We start from the raw sequence: 27,763 nt of genomic DNA, 5'->3' as shown, positions 1-27,763 counted from the left end.
ACGGCCCCGGACCCCGCTTCCGTGGGCTCCTCCTGCCGTGCCCCTGAGACCTGCGGCCGGCCGGAGAGCTCCGTTGGCGCCGGCTGCTGTGGCACTGATGAGACCCTTGCGAGGCGCTGCCTGAGCCCAGCCACCTATTCAGACGCGGGGCAGACGGAAAGAGGGCGGCGCGCACGGAGCTGCGGATCCCCATCGCAACGGGGCCTTTGTTCGAGGCGGAGGATACGGGGAGAGGACTGTCCGGCCATTTTGGGTCGCAATTGGCTTATTGACCCCACGCCTCGCTGCCCGGGATTGCCGAGGGGCGCTTGGTCTGCACGGACGATCTCTTGGGTGCGGCGCAGGGTGCTCCGCCGGAAGCTAAAAGGGGGTACGCTGCTTATCTCCTTGGCCCGGTGGACGTCGTGGTGATTGGTCACAATGGCTTTGTATGACGCCATGTTTTGTGAGGTGATGCGCCCGTCCACGACAGCGATCAGTGTTGCCCTGTCTGCAGGTGAGCCCGACATTCGAGAGGTTCCTCGGGGACATGAGGTCCAGGGACTGCAGCCTAATATTACCCTTGGCACTATCCTGGCGGCCCTGTGCATCCTCCGTGCAAAAGTGCGCCATTGCTACCGGGTCTGGGGGGACAAGCTGGACGACATGGCGTCTACGCAGAGGTGGGGCGCTGCTGATCTGGGTTTGCAAAGCTGCCACCTGCCACCACCTTTCATGGATGGGGCGACAGCGCTTTCTCCTGCCTGCTATACATTTGAGCTCGCCGTCGATTTTGCTGCCGCCCAAGATCACCAGCTTGACGACTCCGCCCGAGATACTTTGTTTCCCCTTTCAGTGAAGAGTGCAACATTGTGGCCGGACTCTCTATCGTGTGTGCCTCGAGAACTGTCTGTGGTGCTGCAGCTGCCGTCTCCTCCTGCACTGTGCCTCCTGCCTACACTGCCTACAACGTCGTCTGCTCCTGGTGTTATTGTGGACCATTCTGCTATACTCGACGGACTCCCTGGTGATCCACCGTGGCCATTTTGGGCTCCCTTATTGTTGTTCTCTTTCCTCTCGCCATTTTGCTCCTTTGTTCTGCGGTGGGCGGGCCTCTCTTGGGAAGCGCATCTAGGGGTATATCCACGTTCGGGTCAGGGCTAGGGTGCTTCTCCTGTTGTTGGCTGCTGGGCTGATGGACCGGGGTTCGGGATTGTTTCTTGCGTCCAGATTATTTGACCGCTGTTGATTATTGTTCCACTTCTGTGTTTGCCTTACTGTTTGCTGCTTGTCCTGCATCGGGGGTGGAAGGTGTATTGGTGACTGGTGGGAACCGGGTTGCCTGGAATTGATCCTCCTCCTGTTTTTACGCTGCAGTGTTTTTTACATTCTGTTTTTTGCATTATTGTTGCGGGGGGTGGTGTTTTATGTCTGGTTCGCTGGCTCCCTTCCTCTCTTCTTTCTTTCTTCTCTCTTCTCTCTTGTTTCTTCTCTTTCCTTGTTATTATTCCCTTTCTTCTTTCTATATTTCGGGTGACTCTGGGCGACAGGCACGCTGTTTAGTGGGGTAGACCGTAGCCATTACAGTGATGTAGGGTGGGGGGGGGGTTTGTTGTTTTAGTTTGTTTTATTCTATGGTCCCTTTTTGCCTTTTTCAGGGGGTGGGCTGTGTCCCTTGGTGTCTATTCCTTTGTCTCGTGAGCGTCTGCACTTTCTTCCTTTTCGGGGTGGGTGGGCTGTGCATATGGCGTCCACTTTATTCGTTTTTTGATATTCTTTGTCTATTTCGCGCCTGTTATGGACGTGTGAGGTCTCTGGGCTCTGCTCTGCTGTGTTCGTCTGCCTGCGTAGGGGGTTGTTCCCTCCCGCCCCCCCCCATTTTTCTTCTTGGTATATGTTGCATGACGCGCTGATAGATATGGTTGCTGCCTCCTTTATTCGTGTAAAATGTAAAATGAAACCTCTTTATCCTGGCGCGGGCGATGTCATGATTTTTTGCTTCCATCCTGATTTTATCCTGTTGTATACATTGCTTTATTTTTTCATCTCCTGACTTTGCGGCCGGCCCCTGTGGTTGTGGGCCAGCGCTTGTATTTCTACTTGTTTTTCAATAAAGGTTTTTAAAAAAAAAAAAAAAAAAAAATAAATAAATACATCCCTACCAGAGAGCTTCGCTCCTCCTCAAAATCCTTCCTCCAAATCCCACGTTTCAAACGTAAAAAGTGGGGTGGAACTAACTTCGCTACCCTTGCCCCCACGTTTTGGAACTCCCTTCCTGACCACCTCCGCTCTGCAACTCACTATCTTTCTTTTCGTAAAGATTTAAAAACGTTTCTGTTCAAACAAGCCTTCCCTGTGTAATTCCCCCTCTTGCCCACGACAGGTTTTATTTTTCCTCAGTTGTCGAACTATCCACTAGCGCCAAGAAACCGTACGGTGCACGCTGCGCTTTATAAATGTTTTAAATTAGAAATTAGACTAGCATAAGAAATAACATACAGTTCCTTTGCAAGTTGTGTATGATGTTCAATAATTGAATTATGCTTATAAACAGTTACTCTTTTCCAGGAGAACAGTCCTCTTCATTCACTAACAAAACAAACCTTGGGAAATGACAATTGGTCTGGTTTGCATTTTGAGTGCAGACTAAAATATTTTTTTAAAAAGCAAATAAAAAAAATGCTTTCTTTATTGCAAGCATTTATGATATAAATGATTTAAAGTCGGTTGCTGCAGTGAAGTTTTGTGATGTAAAATAGTACCTTATTTTTTACAACGTAGGCATGCCATGGGAATTGTAATACAACAAGAAAGAGCCAATAGTGTGAGTAAGCGGAAAATACTCATCTAGGTGCACCCAACTCTACATATTTTTAAAGTATTGGTAACAACTGGTCAATGATGAAGAGATGACAGGTGAATACAATGCGCAAAATGGAAAAGAACAATGAGGAGATATTCTCTTGCTCATTAGATGAGTAACGAAAGAGAATAGTTAAGACCCTGAAGGAAGCCTGCTATTTATATTGTTATTTCCCAGCCAATGTTTTAGGACATTAAAGGAATCTAGTGAGAACACTGGAATCAGCAGTCCAATCATTTTCAGTATTTTCATACACATAGCGCGAACTTATTAATTTCTGAAATAAAAACACCGATTGGCCAATACCTGTCAAAGATATGATCATCACATACCAGAGCAAATGTAAGGGCTTCCGTAAATCCAGCAGCGGCCACATCTTGTCTGAGCAACTCAGTGAGTTTGTTAAGAGGCAGCTGATAATGGAGAAAAAAAGTCAGTTTTGTTCATCATTTGTCCAACCAAATTCTGAGCAAAATGTACAAAGAACGATTAGCTGCTCGGCTACATTAATTCTAAAAAATAGCAGCTGGTGATGCGCACCCAAGGAGGGTCAATACAATCAAAGAAACTGAAACTTCTATATCAAATAAAAAAAGGTGAACAATATACACAATTAACATTTTAAACAACTGTAGCATTCCAAGAAGCACATACAGTGTTCCCCATGTTTCAATGCACTTTGCATTAGATCACATGTAATGCCTGCCATTCTCTTTCCTATTACTTTTGTCATATAGAAGATGAAGTTGTAAAGGCAATGGGTGGTGTATCTAGTTCTATAACTTGCATGCTTCTACGTGTGATAAAACATGGAAAGCCTGACTTCTAATCTTTCGAAGGTACTCACTAAAATGGCTTATGGTGACATGAAGACATTAAACAAAATATGAGGCGGTGGAATCTGCAAAACTGTTTCGAAGAAATGCTAAGGCGTATGGTTCCAAACAAACCTTTTGTTTGTCAACTAAATTTCAATGGTAGTAAAAAAAAAACCAATTTCTATATCACACGACTAAGGATCCTACCTCTCCTCCAGATACCATTCCAAATTAAAAGCCTTAATCCCCCTTCAGGAGGCTAGCTGGACTATCCCCTTTATTGCCTCCTCAAGGAACAGTGCTCACAAGAGCTCAAAAGGACCTAAAGCTCTAACCAAAATAACCAGGCCACACTGTTCAACCACCACTGATAAAAGGGTCAAAGTTTCTTAGAAACATTCGGTGTACCACGAACAACGATAGAAAGTGGCACCCACAATAAGGTAGAGATCAACAAAACACTGAAATAAATAAAATCAGTGGTCCTCGTCAGTTAAGTCCTTAACAGTTACATCATGCAAAAATCAAGCACGGCAGACAGGTGCTAGTCACTTCTTTGGTCAGTATGTTGATCAGGCTATGTCGAACAAACATTTTTAGATTCTATTTAAATTGACCTAGAAGTTGCAGTTGTTTAATATCTAGAGGAAGTTTTCTGCCCTCTATGGTATTTGTGTAAATATGGGAATGGATAATAATGTACACGTGCTGAATCCTAATTCTTTAAAAGGGAATTAAACAGAATGAGGAAACCGATCTACACATAGGTAAGGTGCTATTTTGAAGTGAATCAACAGTCAATGGCTTTATGCCATCTATCTGCGGATTTCTTTTAGTTTTTGATAGAAACAATGTATATCCTTTCATCCTAACTTCTAATTCATTTTACAGATTTCTTTTTTAGATTTTACGTATCAAGCATATATATATTTTTTTTAATGTTTGCTTCTCATGTTTAGATTATATAAGTGTGTTTCTGATGACTGTTAGATATGCTTGCTTGGTCCAGTTAGCTTTATAACAACTATATTGCAAACTTTAGTAAGGTTTTCTTCAGTAAAACGGTACAAGTACATCCTAATACCTCAGCATGAAAATAATTCAAATAAATTCAAACATTAAAGCCTAGATACGATACATATGTAGAATGCATTTCCTATAAGAAATGAAAGAAGTAAGCATCCTGTTAAAATCAAAGAGAAGATTTTGATAAAACATGTTGGGTGTCCTAAAGAAGGCAGCACCAGGACGCTCTTATTCAGGGTAATCGTTACCCTTTATAAATATTAATTTCACTTCAATTAATTTCAACTGCTCACTATGCCATCCAGACAAAGACGAGATTATTCAAATCAGACTTGGTTCTGCTTCCACAGAACAGTACATCCCAAACCACCAGCCCGGGTCCATCCCAGAAGGGACTACAAGCAATCCCATAAGAGTGCAGTCATTTTGGGCCTAATCTGCAAGATGCTGCTTGGGTCTAAAACCACGGTGAGAATATCTTGACCCATGATCCGTGTCCAGGCACACCGAGATTAACTAGTACACCTTTTTGGGCCTATGAACAGCCTTATGGCAGCCCATCCTGTGGATGTGGCACTTTCTAAGTTTATAGTTCATGTTCTTATTTTTACCACCGTATTTCAAATTTGCATCATGTTCTTGTCAAATATTACAGTTCCCGATTAAATCATTTGTTGTCTGATTTACTGCTAGGTTTAGGAATTATTTTAGCTACAGTGGAGCTACCATATGTGAGGCATTGGTAATATTAATGTGCAAGACTTGTAAATCCCCAGGGCCAATGCCCAATCGCAGAATACATTGTGAGATGGTGGGGGCAAAGAAACAAGCCATGCCTGATTCAGGCAGGTAACATGAAACAACTGTGTGTCACGTTAAGACAGTAGAGGTGATCGAACTGAGGTACTAGAATCGATTCCTGATCACGTAGTATTGATAATCGATATGTTAGGATTAGCATGGTGTCCCTAAACCCACACTGTAGACACGCAAAAAGTAGTATTGCGGTATTTACTTTAATTTAGCTTCACACCACGTTACGCTATATGAATACCATATTATGGCCCTCTTTAATATCGTGCATGCACAGGCCCTATTCTCATTTAGCTCTAAAGCCTTGCTCCTGGGAAAGAAACCAACTGTTGCAGAAACTGCTGTTTCAGCTCGTTAGACTCGGCAAGGTCGTAGTTAGCTGAAGAAGGGCCGATAAGCACATTCCGGGAGGGGTGCAGGGTGGATCGTCTCTGAGAAGACAGAAGGGAGTCACCCGTCTGACCTTGTTGCCTGAGCGAAACCAGGAGCTCTTTGTGTGCCTTATATGGGTTTTCCTATTACTGTACTAGCTTGTACCAATTTGTATTTTTCCATGTTAGGCCATGATGATGCCAACGCAACTGTATATATGTGATGTGCTGACAATGTGCCAGCAGTCTTCTTGGCGGACCTCGTGGGTTAGGTCGCAAGGAGCTCCTCTGGCAGAGTTTGTGTTTGTGTAATAAACGCTTGAACCTTCTACACTGCCGACCGACTGCTTATTGGTAATGGTAAGGGGATTTGGTAATGTAATGATTATTGTTGGGAGGTGATAATATAATTTTCGGTACTTCAGTTGGCGACTCCGCCGGGACTCCGCGTTGGGGCCGTCCCTGTGTAAACACAGGTGACGTTGAAAGGGGTGCTCTCGATTGGGGGGGGTTGCAGACCTGATACATAAGAATTCGGGGTTTTTGCTCTGCCCTCCCGGTCAGGAGGGCTTCAGCTGCTAGTAGCCCCACGCCGGAGTCCTTCGGGTGCGACCCGAGAACCTGCAGCGTTGGTACTAACAAACGTCGGCAGTGGAGAACGTTCTGGCAGACCTGCGTGCACCAGGTGAGTGTTGTGTCTCGTTGTATGTTGAATTGCATATACAGATCTGGATAGTGGAATCTAAGCATTTGGTGGCCTATGGTCACGGAGGAACTCTGAATTTGCATTTGGGTCATTAGTTGTCACAGAGAGAATTTGGGCAGGGGTCCGACGGGGCAGTGTGGAACTGCACGTGCGGACGCTCTGGGTATACTAAAGATACGGATTACACGCCTAGGGGAACTGCGGTTCCTGCTCGGCCGGACTGTTCTCGGGAAAGCCGATGGTTGAGATTGGGTAGCACCCGGACAAATCTGGAGCGGCGCTTAAATGCGGGCTCAGCCAGAATAGTCCGGGAAGTGAACCATGAATGCTGTCGGATGGCCTGTAGACCGGTCTGTGGTTTAAAACCTGTGTGACTATCTTTAGGCAGTCTGAGGACGAGACTGTTGTTGGAAGTGTTCTTTGCAGCCTTTTGAATAGTAGCAGAAGAGTTCTTCACAAGTGGGAGCCGACGGGCTCCACTTTTTTGATTGCAACTGTTGGAATTTATGTGTTACGTTTTACGTTCATATTGTTTGTCAGATTTATAATGAAAGACGGATGGGAGAATGATTGATGACATGGCCATGAGAATGAAAGCACAATGATGACGTGATATTGAATTTTGTTGAATTTGTACTAACGAACAAAAATTCCTTTTCTGCCAAAAACGAGATAATCCAATATGCCGTGCCTTAGCAAGTTGTGCTTTGGTTGTGTACGTAGTGATGAAGGGAGGTTAGACGAGAGTCAGCCGACCCCCCCGGAGGGGACGCCTAGTCACGATATGTATTGTAAGCATGGTATTGGCCCCCTTATTTTTAACTCCTTGTGGAACAAATACACTAAGGACAATGTAGAATTACAATGGCCGAAAACTGGGTCTTTCGACGAAAAGAAGATTCAGTATTTACAAGAACGCCTTTTTGTTAAGCGCAGTCGACAATCGATGTTTGACACCCTTAACAAATGGCAGAAAGAAGCAAAAAGAAGACGCATTCGATCTGAAAAATTAATGAAGATAGAGAAGGGACAGACTATCACTCAGAAGGCCATCGCGTATGACAAAAATAAGACAGAACGAAATATCGAAATTGCAGATAGACAATTTAGGCTTCAAGTAGACCAATGTTATGTAGCTAGAGGGGGAACGGAGGATGAGATAGAGGAATTGTTAGATGCAAGGCCTCCCCCGCCATATGCCCCGGAGCGTGTATATCCCGCAATACCTGTCCAGCCCGAAGCTAGGTCACGGGCATCTGCACCAGAGGAACAGGGCTCCGTCACTCTAGGGCGGAATGACGGTGTTCCCTCTCCTCATGAAGGGGCTTTGGTTACGCTTATCCCCGATTCTGCACCAACACTCACATCCCCTCAGTTGCAATTGAGTTTCCCAACGCCGGAGAAACCTCCCCCCCAGGTTTGCATCGCACCTGACGGATCTGGACAGACCCCGAGGGGGGCTGTTGGGGGACTAGACAGCAAGCGGTTGTTCACTAGATCATCTGTGGGATATGGCGAAAAGGAAGCATTAGAAGATCAGGCAGTTAAGTGGATGCGGAATGACGTGTACACTACGGCTGACATATGGAGTACGGTGAAGGATTTAGAACCGGTCATGCAACAACATGTGTTATATCAGATGTCTAATTCACTTATTTGGTCTTGGGAAACAAGTTTCGGGGATGGGATGGCCCCTCAGATCCTGTATACTATCAGGGATTGGGCTCATAAATTTAGTCTAGCACCGGAGGAAGTATTTAAGAATGTAGACACTTTGGTTCAATATCGAAAACGATTATTTTTGAAGAGTCCGCAGTGGACTACGCAGCACCCTATGCGAGAGGTGCATCCCATCTATCATCCCGAGATCCCCGAGCAGCGAGATGATAATCAGACAGTCATACGGCAAGGGGTAGCGGCTAGGTTTCAGGAACAGTGGGTTTATACTCCATGGAAGAGAAGTGAGGTATTAGCGCTGAAATCCCAACTGCCAGATCCCCGAAAGAATCCTACTGCATATTACAAAGAGCTGACTGAGGCAGCCGCTTCCGCTGTAATGACTTTAGCCGATGTCGAATTGTTCTTTGGACTACTAGTACCGGTGGATATATGGCGACAGGTGCATGATTCTAGTCATGTTGAGCTAGGTGGCACATGGGAGGAGCTAAGGGGCTGGGACCAGGATCGCAAACCAGGGGACAAACCAAGAGCGGAAATAGTTTCTCTTCCAGCAAAAATAATAACTTTTATGCATACCTTAATCCCACCCCGGAAAGTTGACTGGGACAAACTGTCCGCCTGTAGACAAAAGAAGGACGAAAGTGTGTCCGACTTCTTTACCAGGTTCGAAGAAGTTTTCATTGATTTTAGCGGGCAAGATTTGGCAACAGAAGGGGGCACGAGGTTGTTCGTTAACAGGTTCGTTACGAACCTGGCCCCAGAAATTTCAGCACGATTGGAGGCGGCAGAGAGTACCTGGACTACCTCTTCCCCGTCTGTAATCCTAAGCATGGCCCAGTACTATGAACATAGAGAAAATGAAAATAAAGATAAAGTGGATAAGAAAGCTAAGGATTTGAAGACTCAAGTACTGTTACAGCAAGTGGTTCGAGGGCAAGGAGGGGGTAGAGGTAGTCGGGGCCCAATGACGAGAGGGGCGGGGACAGGAAGGGGTTCGGGAGGAGCCCCGTCAATAGGCATCAACCAGTGTTCCTATTGTAGAGAGGAGGGACACTGGAAAGCACAGTGTCCATACTTGGCCGCCCAGAACGGAGCGATTCGGGGACGAGGTAGAGGACGAGGGGGCCCCGACCGAGGTGATATGCACAGAGACGACCGGACAGGCAAGTTGGAAAAAAATCATTTCGATAATCCCCAGCATAGACAGTACTACCATGGCGACTATGCAGAAGGGAATAACGATGTATACGCCCCAGCATAGGACAGCCAGGGACAGAGCGGGGGCCAAGTGTCAATTCCGGTCAATCAAAGGGGACCTTATGTGAAAGGGGAAGTATTGGGGACCTCTGAGGATTTTCTAATTGACACAGGAGCAATGAACAGTTCCGTTGCTCGATCATTGGTTCCAGGGGCGGCTCTGTCCGGGCGAAATAATGTTTCGGTGGGTTTCTCCGGAGTCCCAGTCGTAAGCCCCATCTCCAAACCTCTTCCTTTTACGATCGGTCCAGCCACCATTGACACTCCTCTATTATTGACTTCGAATTGTGGGGAAAATTTGTTAGGATTGGATATGCTGAAGAGATTGAATGCAACTATATATTGCTCTGCGGATGGGGTCTATTTAACTATACGTCCCTCTGTGGCCCCCGTTAAACAATGTTTCACGAAAAATGAACGACTCCCACCGGAGTTCGATGACATTCCGATTTCCCTTTGGGCTATAGGAGATGCAGATGTGGGTAAGCTGGACATTCCCCCAGTTCACATCACATTGAAACAAGGTGCGAAATTACCACGCATCCCGCAGTACAAAATAGCGCCGGCGGGGGAACAGGCTTTATTGCACATCATTCAGGACCTGATTGACAAAGGGGTAGTAGAAGAAACGAACGCCAATGTTTGCAATAGCCCGATTCTCCCGATTTTGAAGAGGAACCATGATGGTGGGGAGACGGGTGCTGCCTATCGTTTTGTCATTGATTTACGAGCTGTTAACAAGATAGTGGTACCACAGTATCCGGTGGTGACCGATATCACTACAATTCTCACCATGATCCCTCCGACTGCAAAGTATTTTTCGGTCATCGATCTGAAGAATGCTTTCTTTAGCATTCCTATCCATCCTGATAGTAGGCAGATCTTCGGATTTTCAATATCTGGTCGAAGCTTCCGCTTCTGTCGCGCTCCTCAAGGCTATACTGAAAGTCCGAGCATATATAGCCAGGCCCTCAAGGCTCTGTTGGATGACCTGGACTTGCCGGAAGGCAACGTCCTCTTGCAATATGTGGATGACTTACTCGTTGCGTCTGATACGGAAGAAGGATGTAAAGAAGCTACGATTAAGTTGTTGCACCATTTGGCTGTTAAGGGGAACAAGGTATCATTATCTAAATTTCAATACTGTCGACAGGAGGTGACCTACTTAGGTCATCTCTTATCGAAGGAGGGTAGACGACTAACACCTGAACGAATTACCACCATTTCTAGCATGTCTGTACCTTGCACGCAACGTGAAGTCCGCGCTTTTCTTGGCATCACATCTTACTGTCGCCAATGGATACCTAATTTTTCACTTCTGGCTAAACCCTTGTTGCATTTGACTACTAAAGATGTGCATGAACCCCTACCCTGGACGGATGAATGTCAGCTCTCTTTTGACTCTTTAAAAACTGCTTTATGCTCCGCTCCTGTTCTGGGTACTCCAGACTATCGTAAACCTTTTGTACTATATGTACACGAGGTCGACGGTTGTTCATTGTCTGTTTTAACGCAGGCCTTTGGAGGTAAGCAAAGACCGTGCGCCTATTTGTCAGCAACATTGGATAATGTTGCAAGAGCCCTTCCTAGCTGTCTGAGGGCTACGGCTGCAGTGGCAGTGGCAATCCGGCAGTCAGAAGGACTCGTTTTAAATTCCAATTTGACTATAATGGTGCCGCATGCAGTGGACACCTTACTAAATAAAACAAAAACGCAGCATCTTACGAGTGCACGTCTTACTGGGTATGAGCTGACCTTATTTGCACCACATATTACGATTACTCGATGCACAACCCTGAACCCAGCCACATTATTACCGCTCCCTACGAGTGGACAGGACACTGATTTACATGATTGCATATATCGCACAGAAGAAGAGACCAAGGGTAGGATTGACCTCACGGACACACCCTTAGATCACCACCAGGGAGAGCTATATGTGGATGGTTCCTGTTTCAAACTAACAGATGGCACAACGACACCTGCATATGCGATCACGACCCTAAAAACGGTTGTTGAAACACTCCGAGTACCCCACCGATCAGCTCAAGCTGCTGAACTTATGGCCTTGTTGCGAGCCTGTGAGCTGAGTGAGGGACTCGAGGTCAATATCTACACAGACAGCCAATACGCCTTTGGTGTAGCCCATAGTTTTGGGCGGCTGTGGAGGGAGAGGGGCTTCCTTACTTCACATGGTCAGAAGATACAGAACGGACAGCTAGTTTTGAGGTTGTTAGATGCTCTCACCCTACCCAAGAAAGTGGCTATCATAAAATGTAGTGCTCACAAAGCAATTGTGGATGAGGTGGGGGAAGGCAATGCTTTTGCAGATCAGGTGGCCAAGCAGACAGCACAGTCACTGATGTCACCCATGTATGTCAACTCCTCTGCCAGATGGGTAGGGGGGGACTCTGGCCTATTTGATAATACTATGGAAAGTGTGAGAATACTGCAGAAGGAAGCCACCTCCGCAGAATTAGAGAGATGGGAACGCGAGGTAGGGAGATTGGATGAAAATGATTGTTGGATTGATTTGACCGACAAACAAAGATGGCTACTGCCTAATGCACTGGTACAGGCCGTGGTAACCATGGCACACTGACCCGCACATATAGGAGCAAAAGGTATTTGTGGGCTTTTGGATCCAGTTTGGAATAACCCAAATATTCAACGGACGGCTGTCCGCTTGGTCCAATATTGCATGGTTTGCTTGCAGCATAATCCAGGAAAGGGAGAGAATGTCTTGAGCGGGAATTTTGCACCACCTACATTGCCCTTTGAAGTGCTCCAGATGGATTATATTCATATGGAACGCGTCAACAATTTGAAGTACGTACTGGTCGTGGTCTGTGCATTTAGTAAATGGGTTGAGGCATACCCTACCAAGGAAAACACAGCTTTGGCAACTGCAAAGGCCCTCCTGAAGGAGTTTGTGCCTCGCTTTGGATTGCCTCGCTTGATCTGGTCGGACAACGGGGGACATTTCCATGGGGCCCTTGTGCAGCATATCTGTGAGGGTCTACACATTAAACAGAAGTTCCACGCTGCCCGACATCCCCAATCAGCAGGGCTTGTGGAGAAGTACAATGGCATTTTAAAATTGAAAATGGCAAAAATACAGGAGAGCACGGGGTTGAAATGGCCTGACACTTTACCCCTAGCCCTTATGTCTTTGCGTGTCACCCCGCACTCCCGATCTGGTCTCTCTCCCTATGAGATACTGTTTGGGAGGCCTGCTAACGTGTGGGGGGTACCTAGACCTCGTTCTTTTGCAGATATTGAATATCCTATGTTGATTGATTATCTTTATGCTTTGACTAAAGACCTTCGTTCTGTTCATCAGCAGGTAGCTTCTGTACTGCAGCCGTTGCCAGAGGGCCCCGGTCATCGTTTACAGTCCGGCCAGTGGGTCCTGGTCAAAAAGTTCGAGCGGGACACCAGCTTGGCTCCTAGATGGTCTGAGCCACGGCAGATTTTGTTGGCCACCCGGACGGCGGTTAAAGTGGATGGACGCAAGCATTGGATACATGTTTCGCATCTCAAACGACTACCACTTCCACTCCCTGGTGAGCGGTCACGTCCAGGGGGAATTCTGACACAGGAAACTGAAAGAGCTGATGCATTTGTGCCCTTTTCTGACGCCTGCGAGATTTAGCGAAGGCTACAGGAGGGATCGGCGAGATCAGATGACTTGGTCTCCACTGAAGTTGCAAGTGAACGTGCAATAGCTTTGAATTCTGTTTCAAATACCCCAGAAGACGAAACCTCACAAGTACGGAAAGCTCCGGGTGTGCTCTTTTCTGACCCTGAAGTGCCGGGTCACGAGCGATACAATTTCCGGCCCAGGAAGCCGGCACGCGGCTCCTCAGACCCCCTTGCTAGGAGATAGGGAAGGACTTCATTGCATAAGATAGGGCTTGCTAGACTGCAGGTGTGGGGCGCTGAGCAAGACACTGGACTGAACCCGTTGAGAGCTGGAACTTTTGATCATTGTGCTCTGTTCAGAAAGAAGATTCTGTTAAGCAAGACGGCTTCTACTTTGGGATAGGGATACGAGTCTGCCTGTGAGACTCTGACGGACGCAGGAAAGAAGAACCCTCTGGCAGGTCGGACTGCTAGGCCTACTTTTGGACTTTTAGCTAGCAATGTACCCTTTTGGTCGCGTTATCGTAGAAGAAGAGTTTCCTATTGCACCTCGACACGTACCTTTTTATGAACCTATGTTTTCCACATGGACCACGAAGGTCAAAATAGCATTTGTTGTGACTATAACTGTTATAGTAGCTGTGTTCATGAGTCTGTTCGTATATTTAGAATATAAATACCCGTTACAGAAGTTTTTGCCAACCACTGTTGCACCCCCCGAACATTTCCTGTTCACCCTAGCACCACACAAAGAAAGACATCGCCAGAAATATGCTAAAAATGTATTCATAGAAATGCTGCACCAGACACACAATGTTACTAACGCTACGGATTGTTGGGTTTGTGGGCTCCTGCCATCTGTAGTGCGCAATCATGATCTGTTTCTCTCCCGCCCTTTGTCTTATTTAGGTAGTTGTGAAGCTTGGTACAAACTGTTTCTGGCAATATACCGGCATTGGGGTGAGCATCACAGGGACTTCGATGTCAATGAACATAATATCATTATTGACTATGTTCGAGCACACTATGCTTATAAGCGAACGGGAAATGGGGATCAGGTGAAAATTGACCCACAGGGCTGCATACAGCTGTATTTAGCAGTAATGAACAAAACTTGGTTGCAAGATGAACTGTATGACTTTAAGGATTTTAATGCCACACAATACTTTCAGATTTTCATTGAACGAAATGTTACCAGAGATCGTACTGTACCTATCCCGATTTTGAATGTTTCTGCAGGATTTTGTGTGCAAGGGATGGGTAGGATACAAATGGGGAATAGCATTTGCAATTATACCTATCGACTGCAGAAACGGATTAGCCCCCCTTTGATTACCCCACACAATGTGTATTTTGTGTGTGGGGAGCACGCATACACTTGGTTACCACGTAATTGGGCGGGACGTTGCTATCTGTCCTTTCTGTTTCCTCCTGTTTATGTGGCCCCCTCCAATTATCACAAAACGCATCAGTTATCCCCGATGCGATCCCATCCTGGGAATACAGCAACCCCTGTAACAAGTACAGCAGTAGCAAGCTCCGCCGCTGTGATCTCTAGCCATTCCAATATTGCGCTCTTACACAGATCACGTAGACAGTTTGATATGACGGAAGTTGATCAAACAGATACCTCCTTGCAGCAATTTACGGATTTTAGTAAGGGTTTAGTACCCTTCTGGGGGCCTATCTTCAATAGTAGGGAAATTAGGAGATTGTCTAGAATAGTGGAGAATGTTATTAATATCACCACTGATATTTTAACAAACCTCACCGTGGAACTTCAGGCTACTAGACTTGTAGCGCTTCAAAATAGAATGGTTTTAGATGTTATCTTAGCTGATCGGGGTGGGGCATGTCGTGTCATCGGCAGTTCTTGCTGCGTTTATATTCCTGACTCCGCCCCCTCGGTCCATCTAGCCATCCAAAAGCTGCACCGCATTGCCTCTGAAATGCATACTGAAAATGGGTCCTGGTCATTGTCAGGTTGGTTTTGGGGACTCTTGTCCACTTGGGGATGGAAGCTGATGTTGATCTTAGGAGGTGCAGCTGGCATCATCTTTACGTGTTGTGTCTTGATGCAGTGTGGTCCAGCCTGCTGTTCTTACTGTGCTTCCCGTATCACCACGCTGTGCGTTCCAACCCCTGTCTCTATTAAAGCTCAAATGCTGCAGAAGGAGGTACATGACATGATGACTATCGATGAGGAAATATTCGAGGATTAGCTGTTTCTCGTTTTATTTAGCTCCACCACGCTAAAAGGAGGGTTTGAGGTACTAGAATCGATTCCTGATCACGTAGTATTGATAATCGATATGTTAGGATTAGCATGGTGTCCCTAAACCCACACTGTAGACACGCAAAAAGTAGTATTGCGGTATTTACTTTAATTTAGCTTCACACCACGTTACGCTATATGAATACCATATTATGGCCCTCTTTAATATCGTGCATGCACAGGCCCTATTCTCATTTAGCTCTAAAGCCTTGCTCCTGGGAAAGAAACCAACTGTTGCAGAAACTGCTGTTTCAGCTCGTTAGACTCGGCAAGGTCGTAGTTAGCTGAAGAAGGGCCGATAAGCACATTCCGGGAGGGGTGCAGGGTGGATCGTCTCTGAGAAGACAGAAGGGAGTCACCCGTCTGACCTTGTTGCCTGAGCGAAACCAGGAGCTCTTTGTGTGCCTTATATGGGTTTTCCTATTACTGTACTAGCTTGTACCAATTTGTATTTTTCCATGTTAGGCCATGATGGAGCCAACGCAACTGTATATATGTGATGTGCTGACAATGTGCCAGCAGTCTTCTTGGCGGACCTCGTGGGTTAGGTCGCAAGGAGCTCCTCTGGCAGAGTTTGTGTTTGTGTAATAAACGCTTGAACCTTCTACACTGCCGACCGACTGCTTATTGGTAATGGTAAGGGGATTTGGTAATGTAATGATTATTGTTGGGAGGTGATAATATAATTTTCGGTACTTCAGAACTGAGGTGAGTTGAGGATGGGTCAAGGTATTAACTAGCGCATCTGCAAGGTAAATATGCCAAGAAGATGAAGGAAGTGATATACAGAGATTCATTTTTAGAATGCACCTTGATTTCTTGTGAAAAAGGTGGTGCCTCAATCTTATAGACATAGAAACTGCCAAGAGTTTAAGAGAAGTATTTGTACTGTTGTTGCTTTTAGAACAAATACAGTTAGGAAGATCAGGCATAAAAGAGGGCATTATCTCTCTTTAGTACCAACTGAAAATGTTCTCTATTGACAATTATTCCAGTGATCCTGATTATATGGGAGGGTTATTGTGTGATAGCTGCAACTGCAAAAGAACCTTTGAGGTAGAGTACTTTATGACAACTATCGGAAATACAGTGGCAGGTTGAGAATGGGGGCTTGGGATAGATGACAGCAACTTTCAATAGCAAAAAGAGAACTTGCTTTGACTAAATTAGTATTGGTGGATAAATAAATAAAACAGTTACATTAAGATGTAGATGATTTTAAACATCAGAATTGTATTTTGCTTTTCATTGCTTAAAATATTCTGCAAAGTGTTTTAAATAACTTAGAACACCAATCACATCTTGTTTAAAGGTCCTAAACATATTTTCAAAAGAAACACTTAAAAATGTTCTCAATGTTTAGAATGAGGTTTACATTTTAACAGCTTCAACATAAACTCCAAAGTGACTTTTGCATCTTTAGAATACTTTTCAAACGTAAAATGTATACAGGCATTTTAGAACATTGTGTTAAAATTACAACTTTTTGGAAGAAAATAAAGCCTTTAACTTTTCCTAATGCCACACGATTTAAACGAATCAAATTAAAATTCCTATCGAAATTCTAGGAGGTTTTTTCACCAAAAACATAGTAATTTTCAAATTGTAACCAGTTCTTCAACTTGCTAATTAAAAAGCTAAACATAAAAAAAATCAACATAACTTGTAGAAAATTCTGTTTTCTTTAAATTTAAAAAAAAAGGACAAAACAATTCAGCTCTTTCATTCAAACTTCAAAAATCAAGGCCATATTTAAGACCATTTAAACAACCAACTGCATTCGAAAATGCATCTTAAAATAGTATTAGACCAAATTACTTGCATGTCATCAAATTTGTTTCCAAACACCATAATCACGTTTCCATTGGCAAAGTATGAAGGTTTCAAACCACATTTCATAAAAAAATTAGTAAACCCAAGTAAAAGGTTTATAAAACACCGTGGAGAGAGAAACTGGTGGCAAAAAAGGATTAATTATTTAAACTACTCAATAATTCACTGAGCAACGAATCTAAGTTGTAGTTCTTAAGAGGTCAGCTTGTGCAATCAAATATCGAAAGATCGCCCATCTTGTTTTCACATAATTTAAAAACATGCTACACAATAAGCAACCCCTGAGAAAAAGTTCACTTGCATCTTTCTGCATTCTTTCCCTCTTCCTGTTCAGCATTCACAACTGCGTCCAGGTTTAAACACTCCCTTAAGAAACATTTTAAGCCATCTTAAAAATGACAAACAAGATAAAAAATATACATTAAGATCCCACTAAACTGGCTACTACCACTAACTCTCTGGAGGGGGTCAGGGGACCAGGATAGACTGGGGGCAATCTCAGCCTCTGTAGAAACAAAAGGAACCAACAGATGCACTTCACTTGGATCCGCTCAGAAAGCCACTGAGCTTGACAATATTTCCAGTCACCTAGCAGAGGTAAAACTGAGCACATATTTCTAAACGTAGGGCAATTATACTGTATTGAGAGAAATCTCAGAACGATATTCGTTTTTCAAGACATGTCTCAACTTAAGAAAAAGGAGTGCTTTTTAAAGAGTAGAAGTCTGTGGTTTTGAAGACATAACGCATGTGGATAACTTGAGTGCCAGCCTTAAAAAGAAACCTCTAAGAAGGAAAACAGGGCTTAAATACTTACAGGTCAGGGGCATCTGTTTTAAATCCTCTCTATGGCGACAGCCCCTGGAAGCAGGTCAAAATATTGTCTCTCGTATACGCTCTGTTTTGTTTCCCCTAGAGCCTTTCTGGCATCCCTGGCTTTTTAATGACAATATGGAGACTTACTGAAGAGTGCAATCTTACTTGATTAGCTATGGTGTATGTTTTCGGGATAGTCATCTGAATGTTGTTATAACCGTAAGCGATTGCAGCATCTTCCACGATGTCGCATGCATGAATTACGTCTGGTCGCGTGGGTGGGATTTCAATCTCAAGATGCTTGCCATCTTTTGCCACTTCACTCTTCAGATACATCCTCGTCAGAAGCTTGGCAATGCTCTCTGGAGTCTCACTAGAAAAAAACAGACCATAACAGTTTTTATTTTGTGTGTCATACAGGTCTTTCTATTTAAGATGATCGTCTACCACATCAGCCACACAATATTCAGACACTGTATATAGTCAGTCATTTATAAATCACTAAAACCGAAGGTATCCAAGTGTAACACGAGTGCACGCTAACAAATAAGAAATAAGCACCATGCGGATTTCTTTGCCTGGCAGTGTACCGGTCTCGTCCCCACAGATGTTAGTGTGTGCAGAATACATCTGATGTTTGTGCATGATTGAGAGTGTGATGGCCCTGTAACTCCCTCTGTGGCTGGCCCACCTAGTATCCTGAGATGGAGGGAAGTAACCCGCACCTCTGAGCAGCTGAGAAGTGGTGTCTGGCTGTGAGTGAAAGCACAAGGTGTGAACTGGCTGGCTCTTTCCCTGCAAGTGAGTAGCTGTGAGAGTATTCTGCTGTTTTCCAATTCTGATGGAGAGGAGATTCCAGGCAAGCAGAAGTGCATTACTGGGCTTCGGTCCCACCCCATCCCATCCCAAGTAAGAGCAGATGATATTTATCCTGGGAGAGGCATTCCTAGGAGAAGGGGCAAGACTATCTGGGATGTATGGACTGGAAGGTCCACACCAGAGCTCAGAATCCCAAGGCAATCCTCATCTCTGCAGTGGAGGAGGCAGGCGTAGGAACAGTGAGGCTGTCTGGAGCTCGCAACAATCAGACTCCAGCAATGTAGTAAATGAGCAATGCATGGTGGCACACCCCAACAGGGCAACCAACCTGGGTGATGAATGCAAGCACATGTAGGCCCCCCTCTCCGGGTACAGAGCTGTGCCCAGCCCCACACTATGCACACAGCCTGTTGCAACTCCATTTTCCTAGCCAGGGATCCAATAAATAGCAGGTTGGTGGATCCACATGGGATCAATCCTATCAGTCTTTCTCTGACAATTTTACGATCTGTCAACTCAGGGAAGGTGACCGCGCCTGCTGGCTTCCTCTTTCAAGGCAGAAGTGCCCTAGTACTGAGCAGGGTATCAGGAAGAATGGCAAAGTAGAGTCTCACTCCAGAGTATTTGAGGTCTTCTAGCACCAGACAAAAATGTGAGGATGCAGGGGGGAATCTTGGAGCTACTGTGACACACAACAAGTATGACCGAAGCCTTTAAATAGACTCTAAATGAGAAGACAAACACACCATAAAAGGAAGGGTGTAAAAGCATCCCAAAAGATGGAATATCTTTACGTTGCTTGGCACACTGTAACCTTGTTTTTATATACGTCTACTTGCTAAAGTCAGTCAGTACCTGGCCTGGGCACTGAACCACAACAGGCTCCACATTGGTGCATGCGAGTGCTCCATGTGTTTTAGAGAAACATGGCAGACTTAGGCATTTACTGATGTGTCGCATAAGGCATCAAAAGCATTCATTTATAACGGTGCTAAAGTGTTATAAAGGGTCTAAGATAATGGACAATCTAGGAATGATTGTGCCCTTATTAGCTTTAATGCAGACTTGGGAGGACTAAGAGGTGTGTACTGCTAGATGGCTCCTCAGGTTGTGGACTTTGAGAAAGATGTCTTTCTAGAGCTTCATGTGATCAGACAAGGATGAGGAAATATGAGGAGGGAATGGAGTACCTGCACACAACATCGTTAATGTGTGTCTAAAATGCAAAACGGTGAGACTTTGTTGCATGTCCATTAACAACAAGCATTGAACAATACGTTGTACTGGTTCATTATCTGTCATCAAAAACTCAACATTAGCTCACACAGAGGGGGAGAACTCACTGCTGCAGTGCTATTAAGAGATGTAATCTGCAGTGTTCAATAAAAAGAGTCAACGATTTGTCGCCGCGGTTACAGTTCATAAGCAACAATGTACGTCAATCAAAGCATTACGACCCAGTAAATCCCATCAGCGAAGGCTGTCTGAGAGAAGAAATCCCACCGACCTTTGGGGCTTCCACCGGGTACATCCAACCACATGCACTGCGTTGCATCTGCACAATTCACAAGCAAATAGTGAGGTGCTTCAGCCTGGACCCTGAGACTTTCAGGGATGTTTGGGGAGCACAGTCAGGCTCAGTAGACTGGCCCCCCCTCCGCTGTATGGTGTGTGTGATAAAGGCTATGTGTGGTAACAGCCGCGTTGTGATGGCTGTTTCCCACACCCTGCCCTAGTCCTCGCCTCAATACCTTGCTAAAACCTGGCAACACCTTACTTTATCACGGTCAGGCAGGGGCGCAACTAGACCCGAACTTTTGGGGTGCGGGGTGTCAAGACTCCCAGCCAGGGCGGGCCAAAGCACTTGTCATGCATGGTGCAACAGTCTTTATTGGTGCCCCTCCCCCATTTCCCCCTTCTCCATGAATTCCCTCACTACCACTCGCCAACAATGCACCTCGTCTCTCTATAGTCCCTTTCTGACAAACATCTAATTTTTAGGTCGAGCCTAGACAGCGCTTGTGCTGTCTGGAAGATCTATTGTATGTACTTTGTGGGATCTGGAGATCAGCCCTAGGCCTTGTCTGCTGTTGCCTTTGCTTAGGGAATTTTTTTCTGTTCGACTGCCTCTATTTAACTTTCTTGATAGTAAAAGACCAGCAGAGGTCAGCAAAATACCAGAATCGCTTTAGCATTCCCTAGATTCCAGGCCACAGAAACGAGTCTTTGCTGAGCACCTATAGACAATAATTGTTTTCAAATATTGTATTTTCAGTGATATGACCACAGAAGGACCTGATTTCATATTAAAAACAGAGCTTTGGACAATACAATTTCCAGCTGATAGGCAGTATTCCTCTCCATGTGTTCACATACCTGGTGTGTTCCGCAGTTTGGTGCTTACTTTCCCTTCATGTTAAAGTACAGTAGATGTTTCAGCACCCAGGCTAATGTGATGCATAGCTAAATACATATAAGGTCCCAAAGGGGAGTCCGATTGCATTGCAAGTGCTTATTTTAAAGGGCTACTTGTAGATTATTCACACTTAGTTCTGTGATCTGCATGGTACACATTCTTTGTAGCAGACGCATTAATCCTCTGCACTGTGTGGGTGACAGGAGTTCCCATGTGAGTGCACGGTGAGTGATGCAAGTGTGAGAGTAGGGTGAGAGGAGTGACTGCTGGATGAGTGAGGTCACCATATGAATTTGGGTGCAGATGTAAGTGCAGAGTGGGATGAATGAATGTATGGTTTAGTGATGGGCTTGTTTGAGTGAGCTTGCAGAGTGAGCAGTGAGGGGGACAGGTGAGTAAAGTGTCACATGAGTGCAGGGTGAGTAGTGTGCTCGTGTGACTGCAGGGTGAGGTACAGGGTGAACAGCGGAGGTGCGTTCAGAGTGATCACTGAGTGCAGAGCGAGCGGAATGGTCATGTGACGGTAGGGTAAGTCGAGGGACAACAATGTGACTTCATGGCGAGTGGCATAAGTGCAGTGTGGTCACTGTGAGTGCAGGGTGAATGGTGTGAGAGCATGGTGATCAGTGTGAGTGCATTGTGATCGCTGTGAGTGCAGGGTGAGTGTGAAAGTGAAGGGCAAGAATGAGCAGTGAGTTGTTTGAATGCAGGGTGCATTCCCAGAAACTTAAAGTAACTCAGCATGTTATTGAGGGCTGGCGTAGGGTTTCAGATACAAGTTAAACTATTGCTATTATGTCATTATTCAGGGACGGATTGACCGTAGCGGGCAACGGGCATGTCTTGGTTGGTGGGCCGGAAGGGTGGGGGCTGGTTTTGGACCGGTGGGGGGCGTTTTTTGTACAGGGGGCCAGTTTGCAATAAAGGCCCCCTGTACCAAATGTTGCTGCAGTGTTTTCCATGTGCTACCCACCCCTCCTCTCCAGCATCCGGTCCAACTCAATTGGCAAGGCCGGTTTGCGTTCCCAGTTCAGCCCTGTTCAGGGATCGAGGGTTGAGGAAATAAATATTGTGCTCATCCTGCAACAAACTTCCAGTCTTCTGATTGGGGTTGCCAGCACATTATATTGATGTCCTAGGCTGTACAAAAATAAGCAGTCACCTAAAGCCATATTTTCAGCACTTGTCTGTACATACCTGAAACAGCAAATATAAATAGGAAGCATTTTAAATTGTGATCGAGGGCTGCCTGAATGATCCCTGACTGATAATTAAAGGGAACAAAGACAACAAAAAATCACATTACACATGAGTACATACTTTATTTATAATACTATTTTGTGTCAAGAGGAGGTCCTTGTAGGCTCTTTAAACAACACGTCTGGCATTTTTCACACGTCTGGAATTTTTCTTTTGGCAACCCTACTTCATATTCCTTTTCATGAAATGCATTCTCACACTATGGCAGTAAAAGTTAAATACAAATGTAAGGAATAGGCAGAGTGGGGAGCCAGGGGGTACTGGAGCCAGAACAAAAACTAAGCCCCTGTAACCCGTTTACAAAGGTATGTAAATATGCAAATGGTCTTTCAAATACTAGTGAAAAACTCGGATGCATGAGATAGGACTCCAAACACTGCCCAGCCGAGACCCCAGCAGCTCAAGCTGCAGCAGCCCGGGCTGAGACACACGAGGGGGGTCACTCTGAAGCCCTTTTAACCCTATTGGCGTGGCGCGCCTGACCATATCCATTCTCAGGGTGGACGCTGAGCATAATAAATAACTGGACAGAACAAAATACCATGTTTCTGAGTAAGACCCACAATCCCTTTCACATTACATTTACACTGTCCGATGATTGAACCATCACTCTTACTACATACAGTGAGTGAGAATTAAGAACTGGGTTGTATACAAAGAGGTTTTTCAGTTCATCTTGAATTTGTGCTTATTGTAAACAAAACGCGTTGTTTAACATTAGGTGGTTAATGGAAATCCAGCTGCATCAACAACAATCTAAACAGAAATGCACCGCGTTGAAGGCCAAAGCTCATTTAGAACCAACGGTTATTCCCGTAATTCTTAATTACGAGCCCTCTCTATTCAGATGGTGTGACCACAGTGCCACCTAGTGGACAGTGTCAAATGCAGGTAGGAGTACAAAAGCATCTGTAGCCTCCTTTTAACTTTACCGCCATTTTTGCACCATCCACTGGGTGGTGGTATTCTCACATTTTCTTTCCCCAGACACTTTGTTAATGGAGTGATAACTGATATGTCACGTTAACGGATGCTGGCAATATCTCAAACGTTCACTTCTTATGTAGTCTCGGCTCTTAGGAATCAAGGAACAGTTCTCAGGCATCGCGCACATGGACCCTTTTCTTTTCACTCCTTGATGTGGGGGGTAGGGGGCACGCTCCAGGAGGGTAACCACCACTCTCGTGAACTGGCCAGCTGGTCCGTCGGTACCCAGGCAGAGCAGATAGGTCAGCCGGGTGGCGTGCATCAAGATGTCCTTGCGGTTAGGAGTAGTCAGCTTGATGAGGTGATTCCTGGACAGCTGGGCCACTCACAAAGTGGGTCTCGACATCCCTCGATAGGTGGTTGCTTCCTGGGCAGTTGGAGTCCGGATTAGACTCCGTCTCGGTGAATGGAGCAGAGGGTCCTGTACCTAGGGCATTGGTGTGGCACACCTCTGGTAGATCCTGGTGCTTCCAAACTAGGAGGGGAGACAGGTTTGATACTACGGAGCTGGCGGACCACTTTTGGATCCGGTGCTGCGTCAGTCGCCGGGGAGCAGCAAGTCTGGAAATCAGTTTCTGCATGTTCGGTGCATGCGGACTGCAGGGGAGTAATACCTCTACTCAAAGGGAGTTCTTTGTCAAAGGCTGGAGGTGCTCCGGGGTTCTTGGAGGCCTCACAGTTGCAGGACGTGACAGCACACCACAACTGTAGTCTTTAAGGCATCAGGCAGGGTTTGGCGCCAATTTTCTGCAGCAGGACTTCAGACCTCGGGTCTGCAGCACTTCTTTGTCCTTATCTTCTTTGTGTCCATCAAATCTAAAGTTCAGGGTCCAGGGATGCCACCAAAATACTACATTTAGGGGCGTTAAAGGGGGTGACAGGTAGTAGCCAATGGGCTACCTACCTCTACTGTACTGCCAGAAGAACCCAGTTTCCCACAAAAGGGTAAATGGATGGATGAGTGGATAGAAGGAGGGATCGAAGAGTGGATAGAAGGAGGGATCGAAGAGTGGATAGAAGGAGGGATCGAAGGGTGGACGGCAAGTGAAAAGGATGGATGAATGAATGGATGGGTGAATGGGTGTATGGATTGATGGATGAGCTCAAGGGAAGATTGTTATTGTTATATGCATTTATAGCGCGCTCGGCTACTCCAGAGAGTGTCCCGGCGTGAAACCTGAGAGGATCATGTGCCAGAGTTTAAATCAAGAAGGTTTTCAGCTTTTTCTTAAAGGTCCGGGGATCTTGGATTCTGCGAAGAGCCAATGGCAATGGGTTCCACGCCAGAGCGGCTTTCCAGACAAGGGAGCATCCGCCAAGCCTTTGACGAAAGAACCGGGGGATCTGAGCCAGTAATTGGGAGAAGGAACGCAGCTGTCTCGCAGGGACATAAAAGGAGAACCTCTTTTGTAGATAACTGGGCCCCCGGCCATACAGGGCACTGTGGGCAATCAACAGGATTTTAAATTTAATCTGCACCTCCATAGGAAGCCAATTAAGGTAGCGCAGATGGAGGCACACACTACTCCTTCTGGGGAGGTCCAACAGGAGGCGGGCTGCTAAGTTCTGCACTACCTGGAGCTTGTTCAACAGATGGCCAGGGGTCCCAACATACAGCACATTAGCGTAGTCCAGACGGAAAAAATCAAAGCCCGAACCACGGGTGCCTTTACAGCCTTTGGAAGAAGAGAGAGAAACGTCCTCAGTGTTTTTAAAATGTCAAAGCAGGAGCCCGCCAACTTCCTAATCTGGGTTGCAACGGTTAAGTTCTCCTCAAACCATACACCCAGATTCTTTACGGCAATGTCCAACAAGCATGGCACGGGAAATCCAGCAGGCCACAGTAGCTCCCTGAAATTGGTCGGGAATTTACCATACAGAAGTATCTCGGATTTCTCCTCATTACACTTCAGCTGGGCCTGAGCCAGCCAGCGAAAGACCGAGATTAGGCAATGTTGGGCAGAAAAAACCTCTACATCATCACCATCCCAAGTAAACAGAAGCTGAGTGTCGTCCGCATAGGCAATCACCCTAGCCCCAACCTCCTCCGCTAAGTATATCAGCGGAGTGACATAGATGTTAAAGAGAAGGGAGCTAAGGGACGAACCTTGCGGGACACCAGTGGGCACTGGCCGAGGTACAGAGGTGCAAGGTGGAAGCCAGACCTGCTGCAACCGGTCAGCCAGGAAGAAGGTAAGCCAAACTAAGGTGAAAGCGGCAATGCCGATCTCCGAGAGGCAAGCAAGAAGTAGGGAGTGAGGCACCATATCAAATGCCGCCGATAGGTCCAGCAAAATCAAAGCTGCCCTCCCACCGGCATCCAAACACTCCTGTATTGCCTCAGAAACCTCCACCAGTGCAGCCTCTGTACTGTAGGAGGCTCGAAAGCAGACTGCGCAGGGTGCAACCAGCCAGCGCCTTTCACATAGTCAGTGAGTTAGCTCGTGACCACCTTCTCATAAACTTTAGCCAAACTTGGCAAAAGTGAGATTGGGCGGTAGTTTCCAGGGGAGAAGGGATTTAGTTAAGGCTTTTTTAAAAGAGGGAGAATTTTTGCCTGTTTTCAGGTGGCTGGCACCTGGGCCTCCAACAAGGAAGTATTAACAATATTGCTGACTTCTGGATTAATAATGTCCACAGCGGAGGCTAAAAGCCTAGCTGCACATGGATCAGCGGGCAAGCCAGATTTCAAACCCTTGAGAATTTTGAGAGTACAAGACGGCTCTACTAGAGAAAAAAAGTATAATTTATGGATAAGGCAGGCTGAGGACCGGGCAAAGGGAGGAAGAGCCAAGGGTCCAATAGTACAACCAGAAAAGGCCGCCTGGATAAACTGAATCTTGTCCAGAAAAAACTTAGCAAGAACAATGCACCAGGTCTCAGAGGCCAGCAGCGAGCAAATCTTGGCACAGGGAGCCACGAAACTTTGAACTATTGAAAATACTTCTTTCAAGTTGTTCGCCTGGTCAATGCGTGAAGAAAAATATTGGCTTTTGGCCCCAGCAATCGCCCAATAGTAGCTCTTTTGTTTGATTCTGAGAGCATGTTTCGTATGAGGGCAGTAGTTGTTGGAACGCCACACCCTCTCCAATACCTTACAATCATGTTTCAGTGATTGGAGCTCGGGCGAGAACCAGGGTTTGTAGGGGGTTTCCCTTGGAAGCCTAGGTGACCGTGTGAAAAAGAGAGCGCAGTCACAGAATTGGAAATCCACTCCGTAAACCCAGTCAGACTCCCTTCAAGGTTCTGCTGACGACAGGGCCGAGAGGAAGCCAAAGCACTAGTGAACTGAAGAGGGTCAATTTTGCAAAAAGCTGGTGGGAGATTGGACAGAGTTGGCAGATTCTGCTGCGAGGTTTCCCAAGAAAAGCAGACGAGAAAGTGGTCCGACCAAGAGACCGGGTGGGTCTAGTCCACCTGAGTAGGGAAGTTGGAGCAGATGGGTTCTGATATAGGACCACCTTGATGAGTGGGATGACAAACCCATTGTGAAAGTTGGGCCATATTGAGCGAGTCCAGAAAGTCACTGGAATCCCTGGTCTCTGACTGATCAAGATGGAGGTTAATGTCTCCTAAGACCAAGTAATGCGAAAAGCGAAGCGCCCGCTCCGTCACGGCATCGCTACAAGATTTGAGAAAAGTGCTGGCCGGACCATAAATAAGTGAGCCCACCAACGTAAAATGGGCCGAGAGATGTAGGATGAAATTCAAAACCTCCCTGTCGTCCCAAACGTTGGTGTCCTCCTTGTGAAGAGACACTTTTTCCTGTACAAAATAGCAACGCCACCACCCCTCCCTACCTTCCGGTCTAAGCGGGAGATCTTAAAGCCGGCCGGAGTGGCTAATGCAGCAATTAGATTGGAGGCATGGTCCAACCAAGTTTCCGTAATAAACAATAGATCCAAACCATTATCCAAAATCAAATCAAACGCATCGACATGATGCTTCCTAAGTGATCTCACGTTGATAAGGGCAGCCCGAGAACAGAGGGTCCCTGATACTTGACTAGGCGGATTCCTACCAGGAAATTCTAATATCGGCCTGAAGCCACATATGTCACAAACAAAGTCTGGTCAACAAGATGTTACTATACTGCCTTGTGGTAAACACAAAGGAGCCCGGAGCACTCTTAAGGACTTACCTGAGAGGGAGACCCTCTCACCCACTGCCAATTTCAATTGAGCAGCATGACTGGCCCT

General features: G+C 45.9%; 1 protein-coding gene across 1 annotated transcript in view; it reads right to left on the bottom strand.

Moving 5' to 3' along the window:
• The window catches only part of FARSB (phenylalanyl-tRNA synthetase subunit beta), a 308,213-nt gene that overhangs the window by 144,974 nt on the left and 135,476 nt on the right, over positions 1 to 27,763 (bottom strand). Inside the window, exons 12-13 of the mRNA XM_078665975.1 lie at positions 18,248 to 18,455; positions 3,175 to 3,255 (exon numbers count right to left, since the gene is read on the bottom strand). Coding sequence (XP_078522101.1) covers positions 3,175 to 3,255; positions 18,248 to 18,455 — 289 coding nt within the window. The remainder of the gene's footprint in view (positions 1 to 3,174; positions 3,256 to 18,247; positions 18,456 to 27,763) is intronic.

This window comes from Lissotriton helveticus, chromosome 11 (assembly GCF_964261635.1).
Source record: "Lissotriton helveticus chromosome 11, aLisHel1.1, whole genome shotgun sequence".
Lineage (NCBI taxonomy): Eukaryota > Metazoa > Chordata > Amphibia > Caudata > Salamandridae > Lissotriton > Lissotriton helveticus.
Note: the sequence above shows the minus strand (reverse complement) of the source record. Positions and strands in the feature narration are given on the sequence as shown.